This window comes from Musa acuminata, chromosome BXJ1-5 (assembly GCF_036884655.1).
Source record: "Musa acuminata AAA Group cultivar baxijiao chromosome BXJ1-5, Cavendish_Baxijiao_AAA, whole genome shotgun sequence".
NCBI lineage: Eukaryota > Viridiplantae > Streptophyta > Magnoliopsida > Zingiberales > Musaceae > Musa > Musa acuminata.
This window is the reverse complement of record NC_088331.1, coordinates 20,699,387-20,711,532: the sequence shown is the minus strand read 5'-3', so window position 1 is coordinate 20,711,532 and position 12,146 is coordinate 20,699,387. Positions and strand designations below refer to the sequence as shown.

The 12,146-nt window shown below is 37.8% G+C and overlaps 1 protein-coding gene across 1 annotated transcript; it reads right to left on the bottom strand.

Moving 5' to 3' along the window:
- Window positions 1-5,377: 5,377 nt before the first annotated feature.
- Window positions 5,378-6,187, bottom strand: LOC135673915 (ammonium transporter 2 member 2-like). Its single transcript, XM_065183315.1, has 2 exons — window positions 5,546-6,187; window positions 5,378-5,425 (listed from the first exon to the last, which is right to left on the bottom strand). Exons 1-2 carry the CDS (start codon window positions 6,185-6,187, stop codon window positions 5,378-5,380), a joined length of 690 nt encoding a protein of 229 aa, XP_065039387.1.
- Window positions 6,188-12,146: the final 5,959 nt, after the last annotated feature.

Genomic DNA, 12,146 nt, shown 5'->3' with positions numbered 1-12,146 from the left:
CCCCCCCTCCTTAGTGTTGTTCTTTATCCTAACATGTCCACTCCGGACCAACATTGATTCTTCCTACTTTAATTGTCTCTTCATGATCGAAGCTAGTCCTGTATCACTCAAAACGTAGATTATATCATAAAATCTATCAATTGATTTCATCGTCAAAATTCAAGATTCAACAATCTCCTCCTTTTTAATGATGACAACCAATTGATGATAGAGTTTAACTAAACTCCCCCTATAAATATGTCATATTGATAGAACCTCAACATGTCATATCAAAATAATTATGTGCAGTAAGTCATTACACCCATCATTGCATACATCATTCGAAATCATGAGTATTGCATGTATAATACCAATTCATCATATATATTTTTAAAATCATCAGTACATGCATGGTTCTAAATCATCATACATAATTTCAAATCATCATTTTAGGCGTAATATGCATGATTATCATTATATCTTCTCCCCTTTTGTCATCAACAGAAAGGAGAAGTGCAACTAGCAAGTTTTTAGATATACAAGCTAGTAAGATAACAAGTTTTAAATATGCAAGATAATAAGTTTTTTGCATATGAAAGTTAGCAAATTTTTGTACCTTTCAAGATTTGCAAGATAGTATGTTTTTGTATCTTCTTGAAATGTGCAAGCCAGCAAACTTTGCTTCTTTTTTTAGATGAACAAGCTAGCAATTTTAGCAAATTTTACATCATTTTACAACATACAAGCTAGCAAATTTCATATCATTTTAGTGTTGAATCTCGGATTTTGATGATGAAATCAATTATAAATTATTTTAACTAATCTATATGTTGAGAAAAGTGTGCAGGATTAACTACGATAGTAATAAGACATAAAGATGGTATTGTGCCGGAGTCAAGATCGAGATCTCGTTGGAAGTTCAAGAGTTTGTCGGAAGTCCAGACGTTCGTCGGAAGTTCTGCCGAAACCAATCAGAAGTCTAAGAGCTTGCTAAAGAAGCTTATCGGAACTCACCAAGAAGATCATCGTAACGTCCGGGAGCTTGCCGGGAGTCCGCCGGAACATTGTCGAGAGTTCATCAAAAGATCGCCGAAAGCTTTCCGGAAGATCAATTGACGTACCAGAACAAGAATGCTTTGTCAATTATTTTAATTATTGTAGTTAGTCTATAAATTAAGTTAGGATTTGGAAGTAATCCCACTAACTTAACTAGGGGCCAACTGGGCCCTTAATAGGGCTGAATTGGGCCAGATTGAATAGCCCATTCTGCCCTTAAAAACATGGTCAGCAATGGCACCGCCTGGGAGACCTAGTCTCCCAGGTGGTCTGAGCAGTGGTACCACCAGAGCTCGATCTCCGAGCTCTATCATGCGGTGGTACCGCCAGCATCCCGAAATCCAAGGATTTAAATTTTTTGGCTCCAAATTTTGAAGCCATTGGGGCTTATAAATATCCCACCCTTTTCTATATGAAAGGGCAACAAAGTGCTATCATATGTGTGAAAAATTCTAAGTGTTTGGGGTGTGAAAAGTGTTGTAAAAGTGAGAAGAGTTCTCCTCCTACTTCTCTTAGCCTTATAACTATCCAAGAAAGAGGAGTGAAACTTGTAAGGGTTGTCTCCTAAACCCGACAAAAAGAGAAAGCACCGTAAAAGATGGTTGGTCTTTGCCTATTGAAGGAAGGCCTTTAGTGGACACCAGTGACCTCAACGGAGGAGGAATCTGAAGTGGACGTAGGTCTCATTGACCGAACCACTCTAAATTCTAGTTTGCTTTTCATTTTATGCAATTTACTTTACTACAGATCTCCTTGAGCTTCTCCTTACATTCTTACGAAAGTTTTAAGTTCAATATCTTTTCAAAATGATTTGAATTGAGATGAACTTTCTACAAAATCGAAGAATCTTTCACTGCACTAATTCACCACCCCCCCCCCCCCCCCTCTTAGTGCCGCTCTTGATCCTAACATTTAGAACATACAAGCTAGCAAGTTTTCTTCTCTTTGAAATGTGCAAGCTAGCAAATTTTACATTATTTTACAACATGCAAGCTAGCAAATTTCACATCATTTTAGAACATGCAAACTAGTAAGTTTTCTTTTCTTTGAAATATGCAAGCTAGGAATATTTTCTCCCCCTTTGTTATTGTCAAAAAGAAGGAAAAAATACAATAATCAAATCATCATATGAAGAATATCAAAAAAAATTAATTTAGTGATGAGATATACACTAGAGTACTAAAATAACTTTCAAGTTGTAAATCAAATATCGAAAAAAATCAAGAGAAAAATTATGATTCATTTGGATAAATCAAATAGCGAAAAGAAGAATAATAGTAAACGATCTTGATTCATATAAAGAAAATCTCAAGTTATACTTCCGAGAAAATAAGATCATGATTAGATTAATAACTCATTTAAATTTAAATCATTAAATCATCAAAATTACTTTCAAGAGATTCAAAATGATATAAATAGATTTATCAATCTCTTGAGATACTAGAGATTTTCTTTCTTCCCTTTGTCATTGTAAATAAGAAAGAAGAAGTGAGGAATCATATAATTATCTAATTCATTTCCCTTTATATCAATGCTCTACTCATAACATAAAGTTTACAACCATAAATATAAATGAATTATTCACAGTGAGAATCATGTCACGAAAGATAATATCAAAGATCATATAAATACTAAAAGACATGATTTATTTTAATAAATATACTCTTAAATAATCAAAAAAAATATTATGAGATCAAATAGTAAGAAAAATATTAAGTCATGAATTCTGAAAACGATATTCTCTTTAGTAAATAGTGAATAGAATCATAGGAGATTCAATAAGAGATCTTGATTCACATAAAATAAATCTCAAATCATTAATGTCAAGAATTGAGATTTGTTTAGATAAGTCTTCTCTCCGAACATAAAATCATATAAGAATGAAGTATGAAGTGATTCATATAAAATACATCTCATGTTAAATAAATCAAGTGTTTGGATAAATGAGAAAACAAATTGTCAAATCCAAAATCATCATGAAAATCATTTTTTTTTTTCATTCGAGAAATTTATTGAAAGTAACGTAGATTGATTCATATAAGATTAAAAGTAGCTAAAGTTCTTTTAGTTCCAAATTTTATGATTAATTTCATGCTCTAGTCTTCCATACAAAAGCCATGCATCATTATTTAAAATAAAAAAGCAATACGAAAATCATAAAGATATACATTATTGCTACTTAAAACATACACAGGTTTAATCTTATTAGATGTATAAGTATTGGATTTAAATCTAACATTTTATTCCTTTATCATAAAATATGCAATTGTCATAATCATTTTTTTTTAAATCACTAGAAAGAGAAGCATGATCCCCTCCGGGTTTTTTTTTATATTTTATATACTAATTTAAAAATAACTCATGAAATGCATCAAGTAATTTTATAGTAAAATAAAGGGGTTTTGGTTAAGTCACTTATCTCGTTGTCGAAAGTTACCAAGGCGTAGTTGTCAAAAGCCACCAAGGCATCCCAAGTCACCTTGAGTGTCTTCTTCTTAGGTAACTTCTTCTTCAATTTTGTACCCTCATCTTTAGAGTGCTCCGGCTTTTTGCATTCATAGCAAGTGGTTGTATCCCTTTTTAGTTCATTTTTATTTTTTAATTCTTGTTTTATGAACATTTTAAATTTTTTTGTCAAAAGTTCTATGTCACCACTTAAGCTTTTGCTCAAGTGGTTTTCTTTTGTTCTAACTATCAAATCATTCATGTTCTTTGGAAGATTGTTCTCACGTTCGTCTTGTGCCATACAACTCATTTCATAGGTTATTAAAGACCCGATAAATCCTTCAAGCAAAAAATTATTTATGTTCTTTGCTTCTTGAATGGTAGTTACTTTTGGATCTCAGCTTTTACGAAGAGAACGTAAAATTTTATTAACAAGTTTAAGATTCAAAAAACTTTTACTAAGTGCTTTTAAACTATTGACGGCATCCGTAAAACGGGTGTATATATCTCCAATGGTTTTGCTTGGTTTCATACAAAATAATTCAAAATCATGTATCAAAAGATTAACTTTAGAATCTTTAACCCTACTTGTGCCTTTGTGTGTGACTTCAAGAGTATGCCAAATGTCATATGCAGTTTCACAAGTCGAAATACAATTAAACTTATTTTTATCCAAAGCTCAAAATAAAGAATTCATAGCTTTCACATTAAAGAAAATATTTTTTTCTTAAAGTCAATCCATTCATTCATAGGTTTAGAGGGGGTTTGAAAACCAAGTTCAGCAATATTCCATAAATCAAAGTTCAAAAAAAGCAAGAAAACTCTCATCCGAGTTTTTCAATAAGTATAGTCTGTCACATTGAATATAGGAGGATGGGTGATAAAAAGACCCTCTTGAAAGCCAAAATAAGCTATCTCGTTTGGGTGTTAATCCAATCAAGAAAAACTTGGCTCTAATACTAACCGTTAGGACCAAGTCGGCACTGAGAGGGGAGGGTGAATTAGTGCTTTCGTAAAATCACATCGATTGAAAACTTCATTCAATGAAATCGTATCAGAAAGATGTTTAAACTTAAAACATTTGCAAGAGTAGTATTGAGCAGATAAAGCAGTTAGAAAATAAGTAAACAAGTAGAGAAAGAGAGATACACAAATTTTATAGTGGTTCGGTTGTCATGACCTACATCCACTCCTGATTTCTCTTCACTCGAGGCCACTGGCTTCCATTATCGATCTTCTTTCAACAGACAAAGATCAACTACCCTTACAACTCTTTTTCCTTTTCACAGGTTCATGAGAGAACCTTTACACTTTTTTCTTTTACACTTAGACCTCACTTCTCTCTTTAGAATAACTTCTAAATACTATGAAGAGGTGACTCTATACTAAGAGAGATTTACAACTTTTTTTCACAAAGATTCTTTCCCCCTTTTTTAACTCAATTTCATGTTGGGCCAAGCAGAAATATTTAGGGTATTTATAGACCCCAAATGGCTTAAAAAATGAAGTCAAAAAAGGTTTCATCCTAGGTTTCCTGGGTCCTAGCAGTACCATCGCTTGTGCTGGGCGGTACTATCATCTACAGCACTAACACTGAATGGGCCAAACAATAAACCCAATTTAGTCCTGATCCAGGCCCAATGGCTCCCCAATTGAGTTGGCCTAATTCCAACCCAATTACAACTTAAAACTACTTTGATCTAGACAATTATTATAAAGTATTAGTCATATGTTATCCGGCATGTTATTGGTTCATCGGCGTTTCGTCCAATCATTCGGTGCATCATCCTCTTTTGTGACCTCTTGCCCAATCGACATATTGACCTTTGCAACTCCAATCTTCTTGGCACAATGTCCGCTCTTCTAAGCCCAATGCCCGAACTCATGGCACAAAGCCTTATGCTGACACATCAACCAATCCTCTGGCTTGGCACAAAGCAACTATCTACAGCTCTATAGGAAAACTCGTTGTTGTTCAAACTGTAGGTGCTTCATTTTTTGTAATTTTTTAATTATATATAAATATAGCTGTTATTGAATGAGTTATACGTAAATAATGTATTACCCGGTAGGCAGCCGTGAATCCGGCGACCCCAGAAGAAAGATGGATGACGTAGCCGCCGGAGTAGTCGATGACTCCCCAGTGGTAGAGGAATCCTCCTCCCCAGAGCGTGAAAGCACCGACGGTGTGGGAGAAGAGCAGCCACAGGGGCACGAAGGCCATCCAAGCCTTGATGTTCATGCGACCGAGAACCGAGCCGGCGAGGAAGATGAGCGTGATCGCCGCGAACATGAACTCGAAGTAGACGAGGGAGGCCATGCTGTAGAACGGCTCGATCATCTCGTTCTCCATCGTGCCATTGCGGAAGAAGTGGGTAGTCGCCGCCAGTTTGGCGCGGTGGAGGAGGTAGTCCTGGCCGAAGGCGGGGCCGGCCTTGCCCCAGAAAGGGAGGAGTCGCTCGCCGAAGGCCATGCGGAAGCCGACGAGCTCCCAGATGATGAGGGTGGCGGCGAAGGCGTCTAGGGCCATGAAGGCTGAATTTACAGCCCACTTTTTCTTGACAATGCTCCCGTAGAGCACCACCAGCCCCGGCATGCTCTGCAGCCCCACCAGCGTCGCCGCCGCGAGCTGCCACCCGTTATCGCCGTTGTTGAGCCATTCTGGCGCCGCCGGGAGATTTGTCTGGTAGGCTAGTGGAATGGCCATGCTGGTGGTGACAAAGGTTGAAGGCAGGATTATACATAAACTAGTGGGACTTGGACGACGAGAAGCTGAAAAGAGATTTATATAATACATAGCCAGGACATAGTTATCAATCAGGTCAACAAAACCGTGGGTTTTGGTAGGCTAATTGTGTGGCATGATGTGAGACTTGCTACAATATTAATGTGCGCAGGTTTGATGGGGTACGCGGTTACTCGACGGTGGCGATGTTGAGCCATTAGATTACGGCGAATGCAAAAGCCGTCTTGTTGATTGGGAGTATAACAAATATGGCTATTCACGTGGGTGGGCGTGGCGATGTTGAGCCATTAGATTACGGCGCATCTTGGGGTGTGCATGCAATTTGGCGGACCCACGTGCCCTGGCGAAATAGACTCGCTCACGTCGAATCTTGTGAAAGATTGGCAGCACTGCGTGCCGGGGATCAAGGCACACGCCAAGAGCATCCCAGTACTTGATAGGATCGTATCGAAACTCGCGTTAGGTTTCATGACACCGAGGTGCGTAAGGGGATTACTTGTTTTAGATAAAAGGGTTAGGCCGATTTTAACACAGTCATTTTAGTCAACTTACAATAAATTATTTTATATCATAAGTGTTAAAATTATTTTAGAAACACTTAGTTAACTTATAATAAATTATTAAATAATAATAATATAATTTAAATTTAAAAAAAAATTAAGATTCATTTTTGTTCCTATGGTTTTAATCATGCACCACTAAAGTCTTTATGGTTTACTCATGCCTAAAATAATTCTTATATTTTAAAAAACGTAGCATATAAACCATTTCCGTCAAGTTTGAGTTAACATATGTCTAAGATTGTTTACGTGGGATGTTGACTCATAATAAATCATTAATATAATGACGCGTATAATTTAAGTTAAAAAAAATTAAAATCTCCATCAATGACGAGAGGAGACGTCGTTGTGGAAGCGACCACCAACAACAACTGTTATCTAGCAGGGCGTTATAAACTCATAACCTCTCCCATGCTAACGATGAGCTTAGGAGCTTCTGATCCTATCTCAGGTGGATGTGTGTTGATCAGTCTGACTTTAGGCATGCTATACTCTTTTGGTCTCTCTTTCTTCTCATAGGCATCTTCATCCCCATTGTCTCCCATTTCGTCCTCCCCTGCACCCCCACTCGCCACATCTACGACGTAGTGGTCTAGCTTTCTCTCGTCCTCATCCTCGACAAGCTGGTCGGAGAGAGAAAACGGGTGCAAAAGGGCTATATAGACTATCTTAATTGCTCCTGTCACCCATTCTCCATCTTCGTGATGTCATGTTTCGTGAGAGAGGTGACCTACAAGGTATAGTGGTACTCGTTGGGATCGAAACGGGTGTCATTCACAATGGCAGGCAACATCATAGTGGGCGACATGGTGACATACGTTATGAGCTAGATCTATCATATGTCACTTGTCATTGTAAGTTATCATTTAATATCTTTCGATCATCATTCATTCTTCTATGACGATACTATAATATATATATATATATATATATATATATATATATATATATATATGGGCTCATAAATATGAATGAACACTTTCACGCTATTTGGGAAACACATGGAATGATGTGAAAGGGCACGATGGGTGGCTAGTGGTGACCGAGAGAACGCACATGGAGGCACGCGGAGGATGTTGGCAACGCCCCTTCCTTCGAAACCCAAATGAGTACTTGTTCAAATAATTATGGCAATTTGCATCGGAGCTCGATAAGTTCGATATATAAATTAGCCTCAGAGTGTTGAGTTGAATGTGTTAGGAATGGGGTCGACACTAAGAGGGGGGGGGGGGGGGTTGGGGAGGTGAATTAGTGTAGTGGTAAAATCACGTCTTCAAAAACTTTCGTATGATAAAATCTGTTTACGTTGAAAATGATTTCATAAACTTAAATTTGAAAGCATACGTTTATGAAGTGAATGCAGTATGCAAGTAAAGATTCAGTTTGCAGTATGTAAATGACAGGAAGTAAATGCAAACAAGAGAACACACCAATTTTATAGTGGTTCGGTTGTTGTGACCTACATCCACTCGGCCGATTTCTCCTCCGTCGAGGCCACCGACATCTACTATTGATCTTCCTTTAATAGGCGAAGATTGACCTCCTTCTTACACCCCTCTTCTCCTTTTACCGGGTTTAGGAGATAACCCTTACAAGCACTCACACTCCTCTCTTATAGAATTCTAATCTTAGAGTGGAGGAGGGAATTTCCAAAGAGATTACAACAGCGTTTCTTCACTTTTAAACTCTCTATGCTTGTGTCTTTTAACCAGGGATGAGAGGGGCATTTATAGGCTTCAAGTTGATTCAAACTTGGAGCCTAAAAGCATTTCATCCTAGGTTTCCCGGACACGAGCAGTACCACCGCCTGCGCTGGGCGATACCACCGCCAGTGTCAGTCTGACACTAACACTGCACTGGATGGTACAATAACCCAGTCTAGCGGTACCACTACCTGACACAGTCTCGAAGACTATGCCACGACGGTGCCACTTCTTGGGGCACTATTTGGGCCTCTCATTGGGCTCAACACAGTCCTTATATGGGCCCAACTAGCCCCTAATTGGGTTGGCCCAAATCCAAACCCAATTACTATTGAATCTCGGATTTTGATGATAAAATCAATTGATAGGTTAATTGATCTAATCCATATTATTGAGTTAAGTGTATAGGATTAACTACGATAATCATAAAACATAAAGCAAGAATACCGGAGTCAAGTTCGATGGACGTTTAAGAGACCGAAGAATCGTCGGAGATGCTGCCGAAACCAACCGAGAAGAAATCGGGAACCTGTCGGAATTTTTGGAAGTTCGCCGAAGAGATCGTCAGAGGTTCGCGGAGATCACCGAGAAGGCTCGGCTACTCGTTAAAGTCATCACAAGATCGGGAGCTTGTTGGGAATCCGTTGGAAGAAATTCGTCGGAAAGCTCACTGGAACAAGACTCGACGTTCGCGGTTGAAAACTTGCTTAGGATGTTTTTAGTTATGTAGTTCACATGTAATTAGGATTAGGATTAAGAGATAATCCTTTATCCTGGTTAGGGGCCAACTGGGCCCAAAATTAGACTTGGTTTGGGCTAAATTTAAAACCTGACCAATGAACCGAAGGGTCTGGCGGTGGCACCGCCAAACTGCGCGGTTGCACCGCCCAGCACCCGAGAGCCAAGCGGTGACACCGCTTGGCTGGGCGGTGGCACCGCCAGTCCACTGTCAGTGTCAAACATTGACAGGCGGTGGCACCGCCAGCATCGGGAACCAAAGAGAATTTAAATTTTGGAGCCCAAATTTGAATCCTCTTGAGGCCTATAAATACCCCTCAAATCTCAGCTGAGATAACAACTTTTTGAGAAGCAATTGATTGAGAGAAATGTCTTAGAAAAGTCGTAGCAAGTCTTGTTTTCAATTTGCTAGAGTGTTCACCTCCTTCTTTCTTACTGAAAATTTGTAAGAGTGTGAACCGCTTGTAAAGAGTTGTAAGAGGGGTATTTGCCCTTTCCCTTCAAGAGATTTGCTAGTGGAAGGTGGGAGCCTCATCGAAGAGGGCCTCGCAAGTGGATGTAGGTCATTTGACCGAACCATTTTAAAATCGACATGATCTCTAGTTTGCATTTCATTATTGCTATTTACATTACTGCAAACCTTCTTACATGCTTTATTTCCTCATTACCTTTGCTGCACAACTTTACGAATATGCTTTCAAGTTAAGCACTTCCGAGTTTGATTTTTTATCGTACGAAAGATTTGTTAAAACCGATGTTTTAATTCGCTGCACTAATTCACCCCCCCCCCTCTTAGTGCTGCTCCGATCCTAACAATTATGTGCTAACTACGATTCCTAAGACATATTCTAAGCTAAACAAGTACGTAAGTCTAGTTTCTTCCGACAAGCTTCCAACGATCTTTTGGCGAACTTCCGTCGATCTCTCGGCAATGTTCCAGCAGACTTCTAGTAAGCTCCTGGACTTCACAATGATCTTCTTAGTGAGTTCCGATGAGCTTCTCTAGCAAGCTCCGAGACTTCTCAGCTGGTTCCGACAGAACTTCCGACGAACGTCCAGACTTCCGATGAACTCTCGAACTCCCAACGAAATCGCGTCCTTGACTTTGGGACTTCATTTTGCTTCATGCCTTGTTATCACAATTAATCCTGCACATGTAAAACACACTTTGATTTAGACAATTAATACTAAGCATTAATCATGTTGTCCAGCATATCATTGGTCCCTCGACGCATCGTCCGATTCTTCAGCGCATCATCCTCTCTTGCGGCCTATTGCCCAATCGGCCAGTTGAGTTTGCAACTCCGATATCCTTGGCGCAATATCCGCTCTTCTTGGCCTGAAACCTTCTGTCGATACGTCGACCGATCCTCCGGCCCGACGTCCAATCTTCTGACATGTTTTCCTCTGGCCCAACATGATTCTTCTTGCTTTAATTGTCTCATCCTGATCGAAGCATCTTGCGTCACTCAAAATACATATTAAAACATAAACACTTATCAATTGGTTTTATTATCAAAATACGAGATTCAATAACCTTTTCCTTTTTTATGATGACAACCAATTGATGACAGAGTTAACCTTAACTCCCGGAGTTTAAACAAACTCCCCCTATCAATATTCCATATTGATAGCCTTGAATTCAACCTGAATTCAAGTCATTGCAAATTTCATCATAAATATTTGTAACATTTTATTATGCATAACATGATCATACTTCTCCCCCTTTGTCATTAGAAGTGTAACTTTCAAATGTTTGGAAACATAAGTTCAACTCATTGCATGATAATCATAATCTCAATTTTTATCATCATGCAAGCTAGCAAAAATTTACCAAGTGCTATATCATATTAGAACATGCAAGCTATTAAGTTTTAGATATGCAAGTTTTACAATATACAAGCTAGGAAATATAAAGATGTGCAAGTTGGCATATTTGCTTTTCTTCACGATGTGCAAGATAGCATATTTTTGCATCTTCTTGATATTTCAAGCTAGCAATTCTTGGTGATATTCAAGATGGCAATTTCTTCTCTTTTGAGAAGTGCAATTATTTTTTCTTCCTTTGCAAAAACGCAAGTTCACAAAATGTTACATTATTTTACAACATGGAAGCTGACAATTTGATATGTTTAAGAAGCAAGTTCTTTCTTCTCTTTTGAGAAGTGTAATTTTTTGCTTTCTTCTTGAATTGTGTGAGCTAGCATATTTTATCTCCCCCTTTGTCATTGTCAAAAAGAAGGGAAGACCCTTTATATCAATTTTAATATTATGACAAAGGTAAATTATCAACCTTGTTTCAATATGTTTATGCATCATTATGATTTCAACTTGAAATATACACAATTTCAAAACCTTACATTTGTATCCTTACTTCATGCATGATACAAATAAATCAATCATTATTATGGGCATATCATGATATTCAAGCATTCATGATACATCATTTTGGCAACATGATCATAGCTTTTCAAATGATGGTATCTAAATGTCAAAATTCATTACATCCTATCATGCATGATCATTAAATTCTCATTTGTATTTCATGCATAATTTCATTTTATCACATTCAAAATATCAAAAGAATTTTGGTGATGAGATAAACATTTCATGAATACAAGGAATTTTACATAATAAAATTCAAGTCAAATTATCAAGATGTCAAGTAGCATATCATAGTTAATTTGAATACAACATTTTTAGTGAATACCAAGAAGAATAATAGCATTTGCCAAGAGCTTTTAAACCATTGAAAACATCCGTAAAACGGGTGTACATGTCAACAATGGTTTCGCTATGCTTCATTCGAAAAAGTTCAAAATCATCCATTAAAAAATTAACTTTAGAATCCTTAACTTTGCTAGTGCCTTCGTATGTGATTTCAAGAGTGTGCCAAAAATCAAGATTCAATGAAAGCAA